Source organism: Pleuronectes platessa, chromosome 13 (assembly GCF_947347685.1).
Source record: "Pleuronectes platessa chromosome 13, fPlePla1.1, whole genome shotgun sequence".
Lineage (NCBI taxonomy): Eukaryota > Metazoa > Chordata > Actinopteri > Pleuronectiformes > Pleuronectidae > Pleuronectes > Pleuronectes platessa.
The window spans coordinates 4212545-4231539 of record NC_070638.1 but is presented as its reverse complement, the minus strand read 5'-3'; the positions used below and the strand labels follow the sequence as shown (position 1 = coordinate 4231539).

General features: G+C 45.8%; 1 protein-coding gene across 5 annotated transcripts; it reads left to right on the top strand.

The window, feature by feature from the left end:
- Positions 1–165: 165 nt before the first annotated feature.
- Positions 166–18486, top strand: zzz3 (zinc finger, ZZ-type containing 3). 5 transcript variants are annotated; one of them, XM_053437571.1, is made up of 12 exons: positions 166–274; positions 6657–8430; positions 10915–11053; positions 11641–11788; positions 11926–12038; positions 12665–12736; positions 13070–13171; positions 13606–13701; positions 13984–14133; positions 15196–15330; positions 15622–15722; positions 16803–18486. In XM_053437571.1, exons 2-12 carry the CDS (start codon positions 6722–6724, stop codon positions 16945–16947), a joined length of 2910 nt encoding a protein of 969 aa, XP_053293546.1. In that variant the 5' UTR covers positions 166–274; positions 6657–6721; the 3' UTR covers positions 16948–18486. The 5 variants fall into 5 exon arrangements, with proteins under 5 accessions (XP_053293546.1, XP_053293550.1, XP_053293549.1 ...); XM_053437575.1 differs by lacking the exon at positions 166–274 and adding an exon at positions 339–728; XM_053437574.1 differs by lacking the exon at positions 166–274 and adding an exon at positions 753–944.
- The last annotated feature ends 509 nt before the right edge of the window (positions 18487–18995 follow it).

The following is an 18995-nucleotide window of genomic DNA, read 5'->3' as shown; positions in this document are numbered from 1 at the left end:
GTCCCCCTCCCCTCCTCCCTTTAGTGCTTATTTAGTGGGAAGCAGGTACATGAGGAGAAGCGGACTCCATCATCATGTTGTGCGGTTGTTTATAAATGATGGGGCTCCGGGCGGCGGCGGGGACCCGGGGAGCGTGACTCCTCTGACAGGTGGAAATGTTCAGTGTTGTGTTGCGGGCGGACGCGCGCGGCTCCATCGGCTCACACACCCCGACGAGCTGCCTGGACTGAAAACATGGCTGCGACCGAACGTGCAGCAGATGTACGGAAGTGAGGTATGTGCAATTCTCGGGGCTACAAAAAAGCGGGTTAGAAGTGCGCCTGCGAGGCTGTGGTCGCGGGGCTGCGAAGGGCGAAACCCGGGTTTAACATCCGTGCGAAAATGTGTGCAACCGGCGTCCGGGGCGACACGAGAATACCTCGGCAAAGTTATGCGCGGAACAATCGGCTAGCTCGGCTAAACCTGCAGCGGCTAGCCGGAGCTGCTAACTGGTTACCGAGTGCTAATTCCACTACTCGGCTGCTAACCGCGCTACTTCGGGCAGGCGGAATGAAAAGCTCGGCGAAACGTGACACCGGGGGCGGTTAACTCCATTTAGCGGAACGCGTAGTTGATGGACTTCACGCCTGTGCAAGCGGCGGAGCTAAGTTAGCATGTACCCGATGCTGGGAGCTGCAGCAGCGGCGGAGGCTACTGCTCACATCGCCACGATTCTCCCTCCCTGCACGGTGCGGTTAACGGGGAAGAATTAGCTGAGGGGACGCTAGCCAACTCGGCTAACTAGTCGTGCCAAACAGGCACCGGGCTCGGTTTTGCTGTGCTTGCACTTGTCCCGCGGCTGTGCGGGGATGATTTGTGCGGGTTAGACGAGGGTCTGCAGTTTGGTGTGCGGGACGCGTGAACGTTTTTGCTTGTGTGCGTGCGTTCATCCCGCAGAGCTAAAGGTAAGAGTTTGCGGGTGTTAGCTCGCTCGACATCAAGCTAGGTCGAGTACCGTTCGCTGCCTGGAAGTTGCTTCGTGCTAGTGGTTAGCATGCTGCTAGCTCCCGTGAACCACCTGTGTTGTTTTTAGCCCCAAACCGGAGTTTTCTAACGGGGGGACTTCGGAGTCCACCTGCCGCAGACCGGTGCTCACTTCCCCGGTTGCACCGTTGTCTGGTCCCGGCGGTTTAACGGTCCCCTCGTGCCTTCCAACTTTTATCGGTGCTGGTTTAGCTGGGATGCTGGGAGGGGGGCTCGGGTTAGGTTCTCGTCGGTGTGTGTATCAATAACACCTCGTGGATTTCCCTTTTTGCATGTGATTGCCAGTAGGCCCCGCGGTAGTGTTGAACTACAGGTCAGCAGCCGACACACGGTAACACAACGCTGACCCTGTTTGTTTATTTCTGCCTCTGAAACTCAGTTAGCTTAGCCGCTTTGCTAACACTAGCCTTTTACATGTTGTGTTTGTTTATGTGCAGCTGGAATTTACAGCTTTGGAATCTCAATGGAACCTGTGTTTTGTGTGTCTGTGTGTGTCGGTTTGTGTGTCTGTGAGTGAAGGCAAATTATCTGCAAAGCCCTGGTCCTGGCGTGATCACTGTGATACAACCAGCACGTGTTTAAAACAACTTCACATCCAAACGTGGTTTACAGAAGAACAGGAAGTGGTTTGATTGAGAGTTAGTCACACATGTGTTGTGTTTAGGAAGCTGCACTGACTAATAACACACCCTCGCTTCTTATGGTTACGTTAAGTAAACTAGCATGTGAGGCGGAGGTGGTTCATTTCCAGCTCTGCCAGGATTCACTGGCCACACAACTGGGTTTTACTGGGACCTTGTGGGCTGAGATGTTCCTCTCAAGAGATGCAGTAGTTAAGTCAAGTAAAGATCTCCCACTGAAACCAGAACTTTCTCCTCAGATCTGTAACTCGGGACTGGCCAAAGTCATTTACCCTCCAACTGTAGAACCAGAGATAACAAATCAAATGGTCTGAAGCTGTGGTTCCAATCCCTTTTGGGGTTTGAACCCTGTAGGGCAAAAGCCAAGTCTAGTTGCGATGACCTTAATGTGGACATGAATTACCACATTTTTTCATTTCAGACGCCTGACGAGTTGAACACATCCGATCTTTCACAAGAAGAAAGTGAAAAGTCAAAATACAACATGGTTTTTGCATAAAATCATGTTTCCAGGGCGGGACCCACAGGCCTCGGGTCTGTTTTCACATTTCATAGTGTTCATTCTTAGGGGAAGAGATGTTATGGTATATTGCAAAGTTTAACCAAAAGTAAACCAAAGATCCTTTAAAAAAGGCTGTGAATAGTTGTTATTTATCAATTAAGGTCATACAAAGTGCAGCAACCACAAAGAACAATGTTTAATGTGTAGCACCACTTCTCCTCAGTGTGTTAACGCCCAGTCTATCAAGGTGCTCGGCTGGTGGGTTGTTCCAGGCCTCCTGAATGAGTTTCCACAGTTGTTCTGTGGATTTAGTTCTGTCTCTGTGTCTTCTGTCTCTTTGTTTAATCCCACACTGACTCCATGATGTTGATCAGGCCTCTGTGGGGGCCAGGCCATCTGTTCTAGAACTCCTTGTGCTTCTTGTTGCTGAAGATAGATCCTCACAGCTCCGTCTCTCTAACTGTGGTCGTTGTTAAGCTGCAGGATGATTGTGGGATTGATTTGTAGTTTTCTTTTTTTGACAAGAGCAGCAGCAGCAAAGTCCAGCATTGTTGAAGAGCATCAGGACATTCACAACATGTAGATGCTAGATGTCTTTTATTAATTATAGATCTTTAAACCGTTCTTGCTAGAACAGAAATAAGGTAAATGACGATCAACTATCTTCTTTATTCCAAGAATCATGGAAAAGTTTTACATGCATGCATACATACATATTTATACCTGATCCAACTAACTAATTACTAACTAAACTAACAGAATAATGTAATATTTACACTCCTCTTAAAGACCGGTTTCAAAGTAAAATGTATTATTTATCTACCAAAAAAAACGAATCAGATAGGTGAGTTCCCTGAACATAATTCCTCCTTAATAGGATTATTTAAGACATCAATGATCTAAAAAGCTACTCTTAGTTATTAGACCCCAAAACAGCAGAATTTTAGTCTGTAAATGTCAGAATCATATACGTATGGACTTTGACAAATTAAATTTACAGGAACATTACGATTCAGTATAATGTTGCCTTCAGGGTCTAATGCTGCTCCACCACCTTCAGCCTGTTCATATGCTGGATCTACATTGGGTAAGAAAAAGAAGCTAAATCTCTTTTTCCTCTTGAGCAAAACAGTCGTTTACTCTCTCCCGTCTTCATTGATGTTACTTTGTTCACACACTGGTATTTGAATGATCATTACGGTGCAGAAGAGGTAATGATAGTTGGAATAAAGGTGCCTGTATGGACTCGGATTAGCAGTTGGAAGGTGTTGTATGCTTCGCCTTGATGCTATTGCGTCAGGACAAAGAATCCAAACACCATAAGTGCCTAAATCTTTTGTATTCTGAGGCCAATTCAAAACACGCTCCACAGCCAAGAGGTTTTTTTGTTTTAAAAATCAGCCCCACATAAAAAACAAGTTATTGCACACCTACCTCATAACAGTGGACTGGACGCTGTTTTGGAAAATTTTATTTTTGTGGGGAGAGAAACACTTTGTCTGGGTGGAGGCCTGAAATGAAGAGAATAGGCTTGTTTGTCATTTATTTTCAGTTTAATGTGGATGTAGTCGGACGGAGTCACATTTGACAAGTAACCACAACATTCATTACATTGTTTCGTGGACATAACACATAGAAAATGTTCCTGCAGAATTAAAATTTGCTCCAACAACATGTTACTTATGGGGGACGAGAACACGGGGAGCACTTCTTTGATCCAGCTCGTCCTGCTGAACTGTAGCCCTGAGAGCAAGCAGTGATTCGTGTTCCAGTTTTTTGGAAGCAGGTCACAAGAGCCAGTGTAATTATGTTTGTCATGTCGAGTCCGAGGGTGAACGACCTGTCCCCTGCTCACCCCATTGTTTTTCTTTCTCTCGCTCTTATTATATGCACGGACAAATCACATTAGCTTTCCCAGCTTGAGTCTGTCACGGGGCACGAGGAGCACGTGCACGTGGTAGCGCTTGTTCCAGGTGACAACCACGTTATCTCCCAAAAGGAATATTATCAAAATGTATTTGTTGCCAGAGTCGCCTTTGGCCCGGATCCTGCTGCGTCAGCACCGTGTCGATCGGAGGAGATTGTCCCAGAGACGCCAACAACGAGCTTCTAAGTCAGTTTCGACAGAGGTCACCTCAAAGATTGATGTACTAGGAATTAATGTAAATGAACACCGGGTCCATCATGCTAATTGAAGCAGTGATTTCCCTCTTCTGCTTCAGACGCCTGCAACTGCATCTCATCGTCATCCAGTGAGATCATCTCCTCCCGGAAAGTCACTTTGGAATCACCTTTACTGTGTCACCTTTTTATTGTCCTCTGTTGTTTGAGTTATTGGGAGCAGCCGGTTCTAGACTAGAGGACGGTTCAGTGGAAAGATTCCTGTGTGTGGATCTGCTGTGTTCTCACATACAAGGGATTAATATAATGTAGATTTCTCTTTATCCACCTGCAGTAATCTAAAAAAATATCCTTTGTTTGTTTACATGCACACAGATCATTTACTAATTATTGTATGTTTAGATTTATTAAAAACATAAAAGGGATATCTACGCGTATGGTTGCAGATTCACCCACTGAGCTTAGTTGTTCGATTTTATTTGGATCTTTATTTTTGCTCTTGTGTTCCTAGTCTCATAACTGTCAGCCACGGTGTTTATAAATAAGGTGTTATCAGTCTCTTATCCATGGTTCGGATCAGAGCCAACGTTTACTGGGGGGGGGGGTGAACACTCAATCGTTCATTATTAAAATAACTCATTTACATTCATAATTATATAAAAGATTGTGGACGTTATTCAAGCGATAATCTTTCATTCTGTGCAAAGAAACCAAAACACTTTTGCTATAAATAGTCTCAATGTTAGAATATCACTTGGTCTTTACTCCTTCAAGTGGTCTTGTGTTAACGTTTTGTAAGAGAAATGTTTCTGTGGCCTGTGTAGTTTATCCTGTGTGTTGTAGCTCTGTCTCAACGATACAGATATTTAGTACACTGTAATAACTACAGACAAGATTAATGCGGAACTGTGTCTACAGACACCCCAGTCTGTATTGATCACAGTACACTCTGCTGGTCTGTGGGAAGGACTGTGGACACTTAGTATCTCTGTTTGTAGTTTTCAGATAATGTGGTGTTGAGAGTGTTTTTCTCTACGAGGCAACTTCACCTTATCTTTAATTATGAGGAAGTAATTCTGTGACTCAACATCTGTCGTACATATATTTCATTCATCATGATCTTGAAAGGTTCTTAAATGTACCCGACTGAAACCTGAAGAAAACCAGTATACACGTCTGAGTAAACCAGTAATGTTAAAGTCACATTTGTCTCCACTTCAGCCTGAATTCCAGTAAGATAATGATATAGTGAATAATTATTCGTGCATTGGGCTATTATTAGTAAGACAGATTATTTATTATAGAGCAAGAGCCAAGATTCACTTGGTGTCTGGTTTCATTTGTAAGGTGCTTCTTGTCCAGGTCACACTGTGAGTCAGGATTTCCGTTCCAAAGTAATGTTCTTACTAACGTAACACTGATTGTTCCAGGAGGTTGATTGTCTTGTTCTAAGCCTCCGCGGTCGTCCACACTTAAAGCCTCTAAGCCTTGTGTTGGGTTTTTGTTAACGTTTTTTATATTTTTTAATGTTCTAGTAAATCGTGGAAGGATGGCAGCGTGCTGGTCCTCGGGCCCACCTGTTACAAGGAGATAAACCCACTGCGCTGTGATGATAAACGTACAGGTGCAGCGTTTTTATCTCCACTGAACTGAACCTAAGAATCGCATCGTTGCTTCCCTGTCAGAAAACCAGTCAGCCGGTAAAAACGTATATTTATTCTTCACGTGACAGAATAACCATTGATCCCTGCAGGGAGGAAGGAAATGCACCCGCAATAAAATACAGAAATGATTCTCTATAAATGACTTGTTTCCTTCTTTGTGATTCACCTTTTGTGTAATTCACCAGCTTGTCTCCTTCAGGGTTTTTTTCTGTCCTTGAATTTCTCCCAGCACTGTACACGCCTTTCTCCCGAGTCACCATAACAAACACACACAGATTAGCATCAAAACCAGGCACATTTGTGAAGTGTCAAAATCATTGGTCGTTGGCGCGAGATGTGAGATCAGACGTTCATGTTTTACCGTGTTGACCCCCACCCACCCCCCTCCCCGTCCCCTTGTCTTTATTTGCACAGACTTGTGATAAGACATCCAGTTTTGTCTGTGGACAGAAGGTGTTGCTTAGCTACAATGAGAGGAGAAATCAATACCTCTTTGGTGTGAGCTGAGAAATGACCCAGGCAGTATTTAACAAAGGTGTTTTGATGAATGCCTTTGTTTGAAAAACCTCAAGGGGTTTCACTTTTAGCCCCGTCTGCCTTTTGAAACCCATTAAACCATTAACCACTGCAAAAGTAGTGCTTCAACTTAACCTTTAACACCTTTTATTATAATATCTTAATGAAGTGCATGTGTCTGTTTTGCAGGTGCCCACGTTCTGCTGCAGAGGAGAGAGCACCAGGATGAGGAGAGAGTAGGCCCCCGCCGTAGTATGGCCGCGTCCCGTTCCTCGCGTGTCACAAGGTCATCAGTTGGGCTCAATGGATTGGATGAGAACTTTTGTGGTCGAACCCTCAGGAACCGCAGCATCGCCCAGCCAGAGGAGACCTCGGTGTCTCCTCTACCCAGGGCCCGCTCGCCCAAGAAGAGGCAGGACGCCAAGCAGGAGTCGAGACAGGAGTCGAAGCAGGAAACTAGACAGGAGTCGAAGCAGGACACCAAACAGGAGAGCAAGCAGGAGTCAAAGCAAGATGTTAAGCAGGAGTCTAAGCAGGAGGCTAAACACGATACAAAGCAGGATACCAAGCAGAACACTCGGCACGATGGCCAGCAACAGGCCTCGTTGCAGGGAAAGGAAACTGACTCAAATGCTTCCCCAGCTGAGGTGGAGCAGTGGACCAGCTCCAGGAAGCGGGGCGTGTCCTGTTTAGAAAAAGACATTAGTCCCGAGAAGCCCGAGAACTGTGATAGAGGCAAAGCGGCGCGAGATCCCTCTCCTCAAATCAAAAGGGCCAAGCGGTGCTCCCGCTCTGGAGAGTCTCAGGGACCCGAGGAGCAGTCTGAGCCTCTGAGGCCCGAAAGTCCAGTATCTGTACCGGAGCCTAGCCAGGACAACAGTTGTGAAGAACTTCTTAGCCAAAACTCTTCTCACACAGCTCCGGCCTCACCGGTCCTCAGTAGAGAGGACGGTGAGCTGATGGCTGTGAAGACGGAGGATGTTCATTTGGAGTGCGACGGGGTTTCCCAGCCCCTGAACACTCATAAAGCTTCTAATGGACTTGCAGAGAATACGGCCGAGGAACCTGGCCCGCTCACTGAAGAGACTAGTTCAAGTCCCACCTCCGTCACCAGCTGCCCGGCGCTGCTCAACGGCAGCCAGGCGGGGGCTCCCTCATCCCCGGACCCTGCTGTGCCTTGTAGAAACTCTGACCCTGGGCAGATGGAGGTCTCTGGCTCAGGGGAATCGCCAGCCTCCTCTGCGCCGCCACTTGAGGCGGTTCCAGAGGATCCGATCTCCGAGTTGATAGTGGCCAAGCAGGAGGTGGAGGAGGTGGAGGTCGACGTGGTGGGCGAGACTTTGTGTCTGGCCCACGAGGAGCAGGTGACGGAGAGCGACACTAACGGTCGGCCACCAACACCGGTGCAGGAAGCTGCTGCCTCCACCTCCTACACCACACCCAACACGAACAATAGCCCAATCAACAATGGCAACTCAGGAGAAACCACACCCCCACTAGCAACAACCCCACCCCCCACAGAGCCAGGGTGCAACCCCTCAATATCCAGCATGCCCCCCTCTTTCACGGAGCTCTATGAACACAGATACACCCTAAGGACTTCACCCAGGAGAGCTGCTACTGGTGGCAAAGCAACCTCCTCCAAGCCCTGCTCTCCTCCCAGAGACAATGGTCCCATGAGGGAAGAGGGGGAGGTGGAGGTGGGGCTGGAGGAGGTCTGCCCTATGGTGGAGGAACCTGCCCCTTCAGACTCTGTTGGCCCCTTTAAGGAGGAGCCAATGTCCGTGGATCCCGGGGACAGGGCAGGTGGCGAGGCCGGTGGTTCTTTGGATCGTAAAGAGGCCGAGAGCAGCAAGGACCTCGCTCAGAGCCAGGCTGCGGAGGAGGAGGAGGAGGAGGAAGAGGAGGAGCCAGACGTGTATTATTTTGAGTCTGACCACCTGGCTCTTAAACACAATAAAGAGTACGTGGGAGCTCCCCGGGGATTTTGCTTTTTCCTCAGCTTTTGTTGCCGCAGCTCTCACACATGTTGTTCCCTGTGTTCTGTGATCATTGCGTTATTTCTGGTTTCTGGTTTTGAATGAAGCAGAAATGCTCTTTGTGCTCTGTCGTCTCGGGTCAATGTTAAACAACCATTAGTTTGTCTTTGTGTCATAAACATTAGTGTACAACAGTTTTTCCTTTTCTGCTTTTGAGCACTTTACAATGTAGCAGTGTGTTTATGATATAACTATTTGAAGGATTACATATTCATGATGAATCTGAGATGATGCCTGGTTTGAAGACGTAACATCTTCCCGAGTCTTTTGATTAGCAGAACAATCTTTCTCTTCTTTTCTCTCTCTGTTAATTATGCAACGAGAGCCGCAGCTGAAATCATTTTCCTTTACAATCAGGCGTTTATTATTTAAATGTCAGAAAAGAGCTGATGTCCCGTATTCATGGTTATCCTGTTGGTGTTGAAATCTTAAAAACAATCTGATTCCTCTCATCTGCCAAAGAATACCATCAAATTATCACATTGATGATGCTGTAGCCACAGAATACAACCTTAAGACATGAGTAATTTATCATAAATTCTCTGTTGATTGATTGGTTCAGTTTTCTGATGAAGGAAAAGGACCTAAGAACTAAAACCATATTTTTTGGTCCTTCACCCGTGAACACAAGTGTAAAGAAGTGTTTAATTATCCCAGTTATTTTGGGAGTGTTCTCTCAGGCATCATGGGAACATCGTCGAGCGTCTCAGTTTAGCTCCTGTCTAATTGTTTAGGTTTTTACATGTTTTTCACATTTAATTTCCACCTTCAGTCTGCTGCTGTAAATGTGTGAATTTGCTGCCAATTGTCAGATTTCCAGACCCTGAGGAGATTTGATGTTAGAATCACGGCTCTGATTGCTTCTCTTCTCTTTTCTCAGGAAGTTGTTACAGGAGAAAAAAGAAGCTGCTCGGTGCTTTCTTCTAGTTTCTCTGTTAAATGTGGTGCACGACGGGAAGTTTATGTTCTCCGACAGGTCTCATGCTGCACTCGGCCGAGCTGTGCTTACCGCACTGTGGCAGGTCACATGATTCATGAAGCCTCTTTATTGGCCGGGAGACGTCGTCTGCTCAGCTCCTTGTGTCTTTGACACCAGTGTTGGTGAATGTTTCATATTTGTATAGTGGCTTCAGATTTAGATTCACTGCTCTCGTATTGAAATGTAAGGGTTTCCAGTTTCTGTGAAATGCCTCAGGGTTTATTGTGCTTAGTAAGGGAAATTTTCCAGGGCTCGGATCGATAGAGCGAAGAGTAAATATTTTTAGGGAAGCATGACTCGGCATCTTGGGGTTGCTGAATATGGAGAATTGACTGACATGATTGATCTGTGAACAGGAGGTTTTGTATTTTTTTTACTTTTTTACTCCCATTTGACAAGGCGTCCTTTATGTATATTAGGTAAATATTTTAATTAAACATCATGTAATCCTTAGTGGTCAGACATTGACTTGGCAAAAACCCGGCCCTTCTTTTAACACCAGTGTTGGTCAGTGGACCTCAGGACCAGTAGGTGGCAATGAAACACCAGACTTGTCCCTGGACACTTGAGGGGGGGTGCAGGGTGTTGAGAAGCTGAGTCCTCCTCGTTTCCCTGAAACATGCACAGATCATCCGAATCCCTCTGCAGTGCAGGAGAGTGAGGTCGTGTTTTTAATGTCACTGCTGAGAAGCCAGATTTACAGCTTCTCCTCACATACTGTAGAAACATGGCGTGTGTGAGACTAATGAAGGGATCCGAGGTGACACACACAGTTGACTCGTCGGCGTGTTCTTACCTGTTGGGGTTTTCAAACCACCGGCTGCTGTTGAATAAATTGTGTCCCGTGCATTGATTTTTCATTCCCGTCCTGTTAGAGGAGATTGATCCTTTCTGCTCCACTGAGCACCTGCATTAGGTTAAAGCCGTGTGGGACGTAGTGACATTGCTGTCAATTCCTCCGGCTCTGCCTCTGAGTCAGCACCACACTTAGTCACTGACAGCTCAGTTCACAGTCGTCCCGTTGCCCCAGATTTTGGCGAGTGGAAAGGTCGGACTTCTCCTGCAGCGCTGCAGGCTCCAAGTGTTGGTCATGATGTAAAACCTGAGGGACGTGCATCACTACAGACCCGTGTTGTGGTTGTATCTCCATGTAAACGTGTTTATCATAGTGGACTGTATAATAGAAGTTTGAGGAGAAGTATATTTTAAAGTCTTTCCCAGGTTTTGTTTCTCCAACACATTTTTGGCGAAGTGGAACGGGAGGATAGAAACACTCTCCCCGTCTTTGTGTTCTCAGCACTGTGGCTGAATTATGCATCGTCTCAGACTGAAAGTTTTATACGCTGCAACATTCCAAGTGTCATGTTAAATAATGTAAGCAGGTCCACTCCTTCCACTCCTTGTCTAAACTCACTTCCCTTCATGTCAGTTACCAGAGGCTGCTGCAGACCATCGGGGTTCTGGAGGCCCAGCGCACGCAGGCCATCCTGGACCTGGAGACGTTGGCGCGTCACCAGAGGGAAGCACTGGGCGATCCCATCAGCTTTGTGGAGCAGCTGCAGAAACAGGTGATGTTTACAATAAAAAAAAAAAGCTGAATTAGTTGCAGGAAAATGTGCAAATATACATTAAACACTTGGATCAGAGCCTGACTGAGGTTTAGGACTCATGCTGATACTGATTTGAGGGAATACAAATTCTGATATAGACAGATTAGGGTGTTGTATATCCAACTAATTAGGGGCAAGACTAGTTCTTGGCCTCAGGAATACCTTTTTTTTTTTGTTGGAACGTTGCTGGAATAAATATGTGGCAGCTTGTTAGATTCAGGCTCTCCCTCCTCCACTGTTCTGCTTTCGTCCTGCACGTACACATGGACTGGTTTGTTCACACACGTTCTCTACCCTGAGTCTTGTTAACTGCTCACTCAATGGGATATCAGGACAAATCAGTTAATGTGCTGACAACGACTGGAGTCGAGTTCAAAGTGGCAAAGAAATCAAAACCTGAGCAATTAGAAATAGAAATTGTAAAAAGTTTGTCCCACAGTTTCTCTCGGTTTCTTTTGGGTTGTCACATTGTTGCAGTGAGAGTTCTGGATGTTGTGAGATCCTTTTGTTAATGGGTCGTTCCTCCTGGTTCTTCTGATCCTCAGGTGAACTTGGGCCTGCCGTGTCCTCAGCGGGTCGTCCAGCTCCCCGACATTGCGTGGGAACAGTACACCTCAGGACTCGGCGACTTCGAGAGGGAGTTCTGCGACAAGAAGCGCAAAACCCGGCGGCTAAAGCTGATCTTCGACAAAGGCACATATAAATTCCGAAATCACTTCATTCAAGAGAGATATCTTTGTCTTACTGTTACAGGGTGTACAATACAATGAGCACACAACCCTCTTTGTTTTTCCTACAGCTTAATTCTGCTGGTTTCTGTCCTTTTTCAGGTTTGCCTCTTCGACCAAAAAGTCCAGTAGAGCCCAAGAAGGAGGGCGAGTCCTCCACCATGTACTCGTCCCTGCCCACCAGTGACGCCCTGGAGAACGAAAGGCAAGCGCAGGTACAGCTCTGCCTGCTTAGTAAGACCCACTGGTGCTGCTGCTGCCATCACGGTGGCTCCCAGTATATATCATTAGTGTGGAGATGGTGTCTATGGTAACATTAGTGGTCCGCCTCTTCCACCCCCCTCGATCATTGTCTTATTCTCGGCCTCTTTGTTGTGTGTCTCTTTTCACATTGTAAGGTTTCACTTCCAGACAATGTTAAGTGTTAGCTCTTAACAAACAACTCATTGATTGTTTCTCTTCAGACGTTTTCAGACATGAGCTGCAAGTAGAATTGGCTGCAGAGTTTTCCTGCAGTTTTCCTTTCACACATGCTCAACACAGCGGGGGGGGGGGGCATTTGTGTTCACACATGCAGCTCCTCCAGTCAGTCCATGTTCATGTCTGAAAGCAGCTTTTCTCTCTCACTTCACATTGGTACAAGCACATTTGCATTCTCGTGAACTTCCCCGTCTGAATCCGAACCAGATTTTATTTGTCTCAAGTCCCAGCTGACAGCTCAACTGTCTCTGTCTCACTGACGGGCTCCGTGTGACACATCTCGTCAAATAGTGTGTTTGCCTATTATTTGAGTTTTAAAGTCGGTCTTTCAACTCTCCTGTCACTCATGTTTTCTTGACAGATGATCAGGGGGAGGATTTGTCAGCCAAACAAGTCCGACACATTTAACCAGCTGTGGACGGTGGAGGAGCAGGTTGGTACTGAGCGTGTTCCAGGTTTCAACATTTCTGATCGGAGGAATCGTTCAGTGTTTCTACATATTCACCAAAAAGCAAACTATAAAACAAACATGAAGTTAACATGTGGTGATCGCTTGATGACACTAGTATATTCATGTTTTTATCTTAATATTTAAGGCCTATTATCTGTAGAACTCTCTGTTTTGTAAAATAACAGCTAAATTTACACCTTTTTATTTATAAGCAGCCCACATGCATATTCATTTGTTCCACTGGCTGATTCATGAGCTGTTTTCATTACATTTGTTCTTTAACAGTTTACTCCGGGTGTTTCGTGTATTTTCTAGAAAAAACTGGAGCAGCTTCTGGTCAAGTTTCCTCCTGAGGAGGTGGAGTCCAGGAGGTGGCAGAAGATCGCTGACGCGCTGGGAAACCGAACAGCTAAACAGGTGAACACAGTCTGATCCGTACCTTGTACCCACTGAATGCAGAATATTTATTTTACTTTCTATAGATTATAAAACCTCATTATCTACTCTTTCGTAATGTGGAAAGAATGTACTTCAGAGAAGGAACCAGCCTCGAGGTGAACTGCACCTGGAAAAACCTGACTGGGATCATTGTGTGCTGCCGGCCGGTTTTTATGATCCTGTCATGACACTGGAAAATCTTTAGAATAGCAACAGCCTGTTCAGCTGCGTGAGTGTAAAGTGTGTCAGTGCTTAAAGGCAGAGGCCATCCTGTATGATGACTGCCCCCCCTGCAAGCAGCTGAATGAAGTGTGTGTGTGCGTGTGTGCATGAGTGTGTCCTCAATTACTCCTAGCAGCTGTTCCACCATTGGAGATCATTAATGCAGCAATTTTCCTGTTGAAACGTTCCAGGTTGCCAGTAGGGTTCAGAAGTACTTCATCAAACTGACTAAAGCTGGGATCCCCGTGCCTGGAAGAACACCCAACCTGTGCATGTACACTAAAAAGGTAACTTCAGCTCATTCACTAACCCACCCCCCCCGGACCAAATCGAGTGACTAATTCCAATGAAAGAGTGGTTTTAAGGTGTCATGTGTCGATAACTCTTAGTCCGATGATTAGTTTAAACCTATTTTGACGTATTTGCATCATCCTGATACTGTTTATACATCTTACTTCTTGGGTGACATCAATATCAAGATATTATATTCTCCTGCCCTATTATAGGACATACAAACACCATTTCAAATGAGCTGCCTGCTTCTGTAACGTTACTGGTTTGTTCTGCAGGCCTCCAGTAAGAGACAGCACCACCTGAACAAGCACCTGTACCGGCCGTCCACCTTCCTCACCTCCTACGAGCCTCCGGTCTTCATGGACGAGGACGACGAGCGGGCGGCGTATTACGGGAGCGTGCAGGACCCCTCCGCTGATGACTCGGTCAGTTCCTGGAAGCCTCAGAGCCTCTGTGTCTTTATATCTTGTTGTGGGAGATTTCTTTGTTCCCTTGTGTGATTCCCTGTAGTGTCCTGTAGGAACATGGCTGGTAGAAACTGCACCTCCTCTTATATGACACACTGCTGCCCTTCACCATAACTCCACTTTATCACCTCTGGATGCAACGGAGCGTTTGGCCCCCTGATGTTTCTCGTTTTTTTTTTTTTCACACCTATCATGTCAGTGTGTTCCGTTAGAAAAAGCTGAATCCCAGCAGGGGGTCTGGCTCCTTGTTCCATTTGAACTGGGCGACTCCTGACGATTCGCCATTATCCAGGCGCTGACACTTTCTTTCTCCCCTTTTGATGGCGGTAACCTTTAAGGGAAACCAGGTTGCCGTGTCCCGCTGAGAACACAGGCTGCCGGCTCCACGGCGCGTTCACAAAACCTTTGACACCGCCGGTATGAAATCAAGTCTCAGAGATGTTGCCAGCGTGGGCCGTGATTACTTCTCACCTCACCGGGTTGTCCTCTACTTGGACCGTGTTGGCAGGTTGCACCTGAAGTTTTCTTCGGGGCGAGTGCGTCAGCAGCTTAGCAGGACTTTCACGAAAGCCATTTCTTGTCTAGACGTCCTAGTGATGAAAACAAAACGCCTCTTTTCTCTTGTCCAAAGTGTTTTTCTGTCTCTGTGTCGAGCTGGAGGATCGTATAGACTGAAGATGGGTCTTTGTGAAGGACTTTTGTTACCTGTGTACTTTCAGCAGAAAGACAATCTGCTCACCACAGAGACAAAACAACATTCCAGCTCAAACAAGAAGAAAATCTGTGCTGATGTTCATGGATCAGATCTTGTTCAACTAAAATTAGACGAATCAATATCTTCAGCACATTTGTGTACGTGATGTTGAACTTCTGCAGAATATCGTTATCAGACGGGATCGCTGGAGTCGTGTAGAGATGTTTTGTCTGGGCCTTGATTCTTATCTGTCTCTTTCTTTCTTTCTGTGTGTGCTTGTGTTTGTGTGCGTGTTTGTGTGCGTGTCTCATTTCCTGCTCTCCCAGGATGAGGAGAGTGTTCCTGTGGAGCTGAGAAATTTGCCAGAGTACAAAGAGCTTTTGGAGCTGAAGCGACTGAAAAAGCAGAAGCTCCAGGAGTTCCAGGAGGAGAAGGTCGGGGTGCGACACCTCGGCTTCAAGGTGAAGATCAAGCACGTTTCTTTACATCGTGATCGTGACATTCAAACCAGGCTTTCACGTGTACAGGACATTTTACTTTGGCTTATTCCACATCTCCTCCTAGAAGTTTGTTTTCTCTAAAGATGACTGAAAATATAATATAAATACCTGAGTGACATAAAGAGTAAATGTATTTACTATCCCAGGTTCACATATTTTGTTATTTCACATTCCATGAAATGCTGTTTTAAATAGTTTTATGCATATCCGACTTTGTGTCCTGAAGATGTTTGTGTGTGTTGTTTTGTGCAGTGTGACGTCTGTGGCATGGAGCCCATCCAGGGCGTGCGGTGGCACTGTCAGGACTGTCCGTCTGACAACGCAGTCGATTTCTGCTCCAGCTGCTCCGACTGGTGAGATCCTCCACAGCTGAACGCAGTCGATTTCTGCTCCAGCTGCTCCGACTGGTGAGCTCCTGCACAGCTGGAACATCAGGGAGCCACAAAATACAACATGACCAGAACTCTATCTGTTAATATAAATGAGTTAATCAAGATTTTGTATAAAGAACTGAAACTCCAGTTGATTATCACTAGTGTTGATCAAGGGGAGCTTGTTATCTCATGAGTCGTATATTTTCTTTATTCATCATAGAACCCAATGTCCTCATCACTGCCTGTAAATAATAATAATAATATTTTTTTGGTTAGATACCTGATCAAAAAATACTGGAAAGCAAATTCAGAAGGATTATTTTGAAGTTAGGAAAGTTCAACTACATGAAACTGATAAAAAACCAAATGTCATTTGTTTATATCTGAGATTTATGTATTTTTCATCACTGAACTAATCTACATTAAGGAAACTAGCAAATGTACTGAAATAATTTACAAACTAACACTCTGTATTTTTAGTTTATGACATTTTCTGAGCCTTAACGTGTCTATTAGAGGAAACATCAAATACACAACAGCTGATAAACAACCTTAGGTGACGCAAAGAGTTAAATATTGTTGCCATGAAAGCAACCAAACACAAATGACTTGTTCTGCCACTTAATATTCCCATCACGCTCGGCTGGACATTAAACAGGAAACTAACTGATTCAGCTGTGGCCGCCTCTCACAAAATGAGCCTGTAATGTGTTTTTCAGGTCAATATTGTGATCGTATATATTTCCATCTCCCTGTTCATCCAGAACACTCGAGTCCACGCTGCTCCTCTTCGGCTCCTCGGTAACACAAACAGGAAGTTGAACCGATGAGCAGCTGTTGAGAAAAATCGAAGGAAGAAAGAGACAAACTGAGATTTTTCTCCATTTATTAGAAGCACAATGATCCAACATGAGCTTTGTGATCATTTTTTCAAAGGGGTTATAGATTGAAAGATATGATCTGTAGCTATTGATTTCTGAATTACGCGGCCGAGTGGCAGTTTCCTCTGGTTCCTCTGTGACTAATGCTTTCCCCCTGTTGGTGCCTCTGCTCCTCCAGCTTGTACAAGACGGAGACCCACAAGCCGACCCACCACCTGGAGCCGGTGTACCTGTCGGACACCTTTCTGGACAGGGACTACTGCCTGCCGCAGAGCACCGGCTACAACTACCTGGACCCCAACTACTTCCCAGCCAACAGATGACAGGGTCCCCGGCGCCCATAGCTCCAGGCTCTCTCCACATATCCCACAGGCCACTCTGTGCATGGCTCCATCCTCCAAGTCCAAGATAACCGCTTACCCCGCCGCCAGGCAGGAAGGCCAGCAGGCAGGCAAACAGCCGGTGGGGGGGGCCTCAGAGCAGACCTACGGTGCTGCTGCTGGTGGGGGGGGGGTGGGGCTGTTGGTAAACTGGCCTCCCTGACTCGAGCTAAAAGGAGTGGCCATGTTGGTTCCTTAGAATACAGGGGGGGGCCCCCGCTCCACCTCAGCCTGGTTAATCAACGGATCTGTGATTTGAAACGATGCACACTATTTTTAAAAACTAACAAACAGGAAAAAAACAAACAACCAGAAGACACACCGACATTCCCGAGCTCTGTGACTCCAGGAGGGCTGTCCGCTCCCCCCCCCCCCCCCCCGTCACCGTCCTCCAGTTTACCTCCCTGTGCTGCTTCGAAACTGGAGAGCCGAGGACGTGCGGTCGACCAGTGTGTCATCGTGGACTGTGAAGTCATCAACTGAGACACACACAGACGGTTTCAGTGTGTGTGTGTGTGTGCGTGCGTGGTCTCCGTGTTAAGCAAGAGTGATAAAATGTTTTAGGTAGGAATCCGTAGATTGAGTATTTATGAGTTGCGCGCCCCCCCCGGCGGGAGCACGGGGGTTCGATGCTGCCGTGTTTCCCCGGCTGTGGATCGTTTGAAGTCGATCTGCAGACGACCTGTAGGTGGAGCCGTCACTACCACTGTCACACCATGCCGCTCTCTGACCCTCTCACCCTCACACACACACCTACACAGACACACACTTTCATCTCTTGTTTCCTCCCCCCCCCCCCCGCTCTCTCTCCACTAAATCAAGTCTAACAAGGAAGCACTACAGCACGGAGAGCACGCGCTGCTGAACGTACGATTCGACTCACGATCATGTTTCTGTTTCCGTTTTCTTTTCTGCTCCCCCGGTGTGTACGCTGTTGTTGATTATGTTGAGTGTACAAGTATATGGTGAAAAGTAGCCAGTGCTAGTTGCTGTGTGCCATTTTTAAAAAGAAGAATCTTTTTTTTGTTTATTTTATTTTGTTTTGTTTTGCAAGGGGGGGTGGGGGGGGGCCACACCTCCTCCCTTCTTGCGTGGCGCCATCGACCCACATTTACCCCGACATCATCGATCCAGTCATCATGCCTCTAGATCTTTAATTTTTTTTGCAGTTCACTTTAAAAAGGTCCATTTAAAAGATTGTATTTTTATTAATCTATTTAAAAAAAAAAAGAAGAATTGAGGTCTTGGTTGGTGCCTCCGCAGTGGAACAACCCACACAGTTTTATACACATAGATTTTGTTGTGCTTGAGTAGACACCATTTTGTATGGTTTTCGTCTCCTTCCCCCCCCCCCCCCCCCTCCCCTTTGCCCCGCTTCAGTATCTGTGTATAACAGTCTGTTCTTATGTAAAAAAAATAATGTAAAAAAATTGCTAGAGGAGAACCGTGGAAATAAAAGTATGTGAAAATAGTGTTTCTACATATGTGGTTCCTGAATCATTATTATTGTTGTTATTACTCTTGAGTTAATTCATTGTTTTATAAGTCCACTTGATCAATGAAGAAAATCTCTGGTTCCATCTTCACTTTGTTATTTTAACCATATTGTCAAATGGACAAAACATTTATATAAGTGACTTGGATCTGGTTATTATTTCTGTTTGCTGATATTTTAAGCCAAACGAAAGATAAACGGGAAAATAAACAAAGTCTATCAATTTTATTCCTTTATTATTATTATTATTACGTCTGATCTCGTTCCCTTTAGTCTGTAAAAACATATTTTCCAGAACGTCACCAGTGACCTGTCGTCAGCTCAGAGGCAAAATGACTGACAGCGAATTTATCACCACCTCCTCCTGCTGAAAAAAGGAAGTAATCATTTTTCTGTTCCTCTGGAGTCAGACACTTTTTTTATATGTTAGTATGAAAGTAATTTATTAACCTCCAGGTGTCAAGAGGATGTGAATTTGTTAAAAAAAAATCCTAAT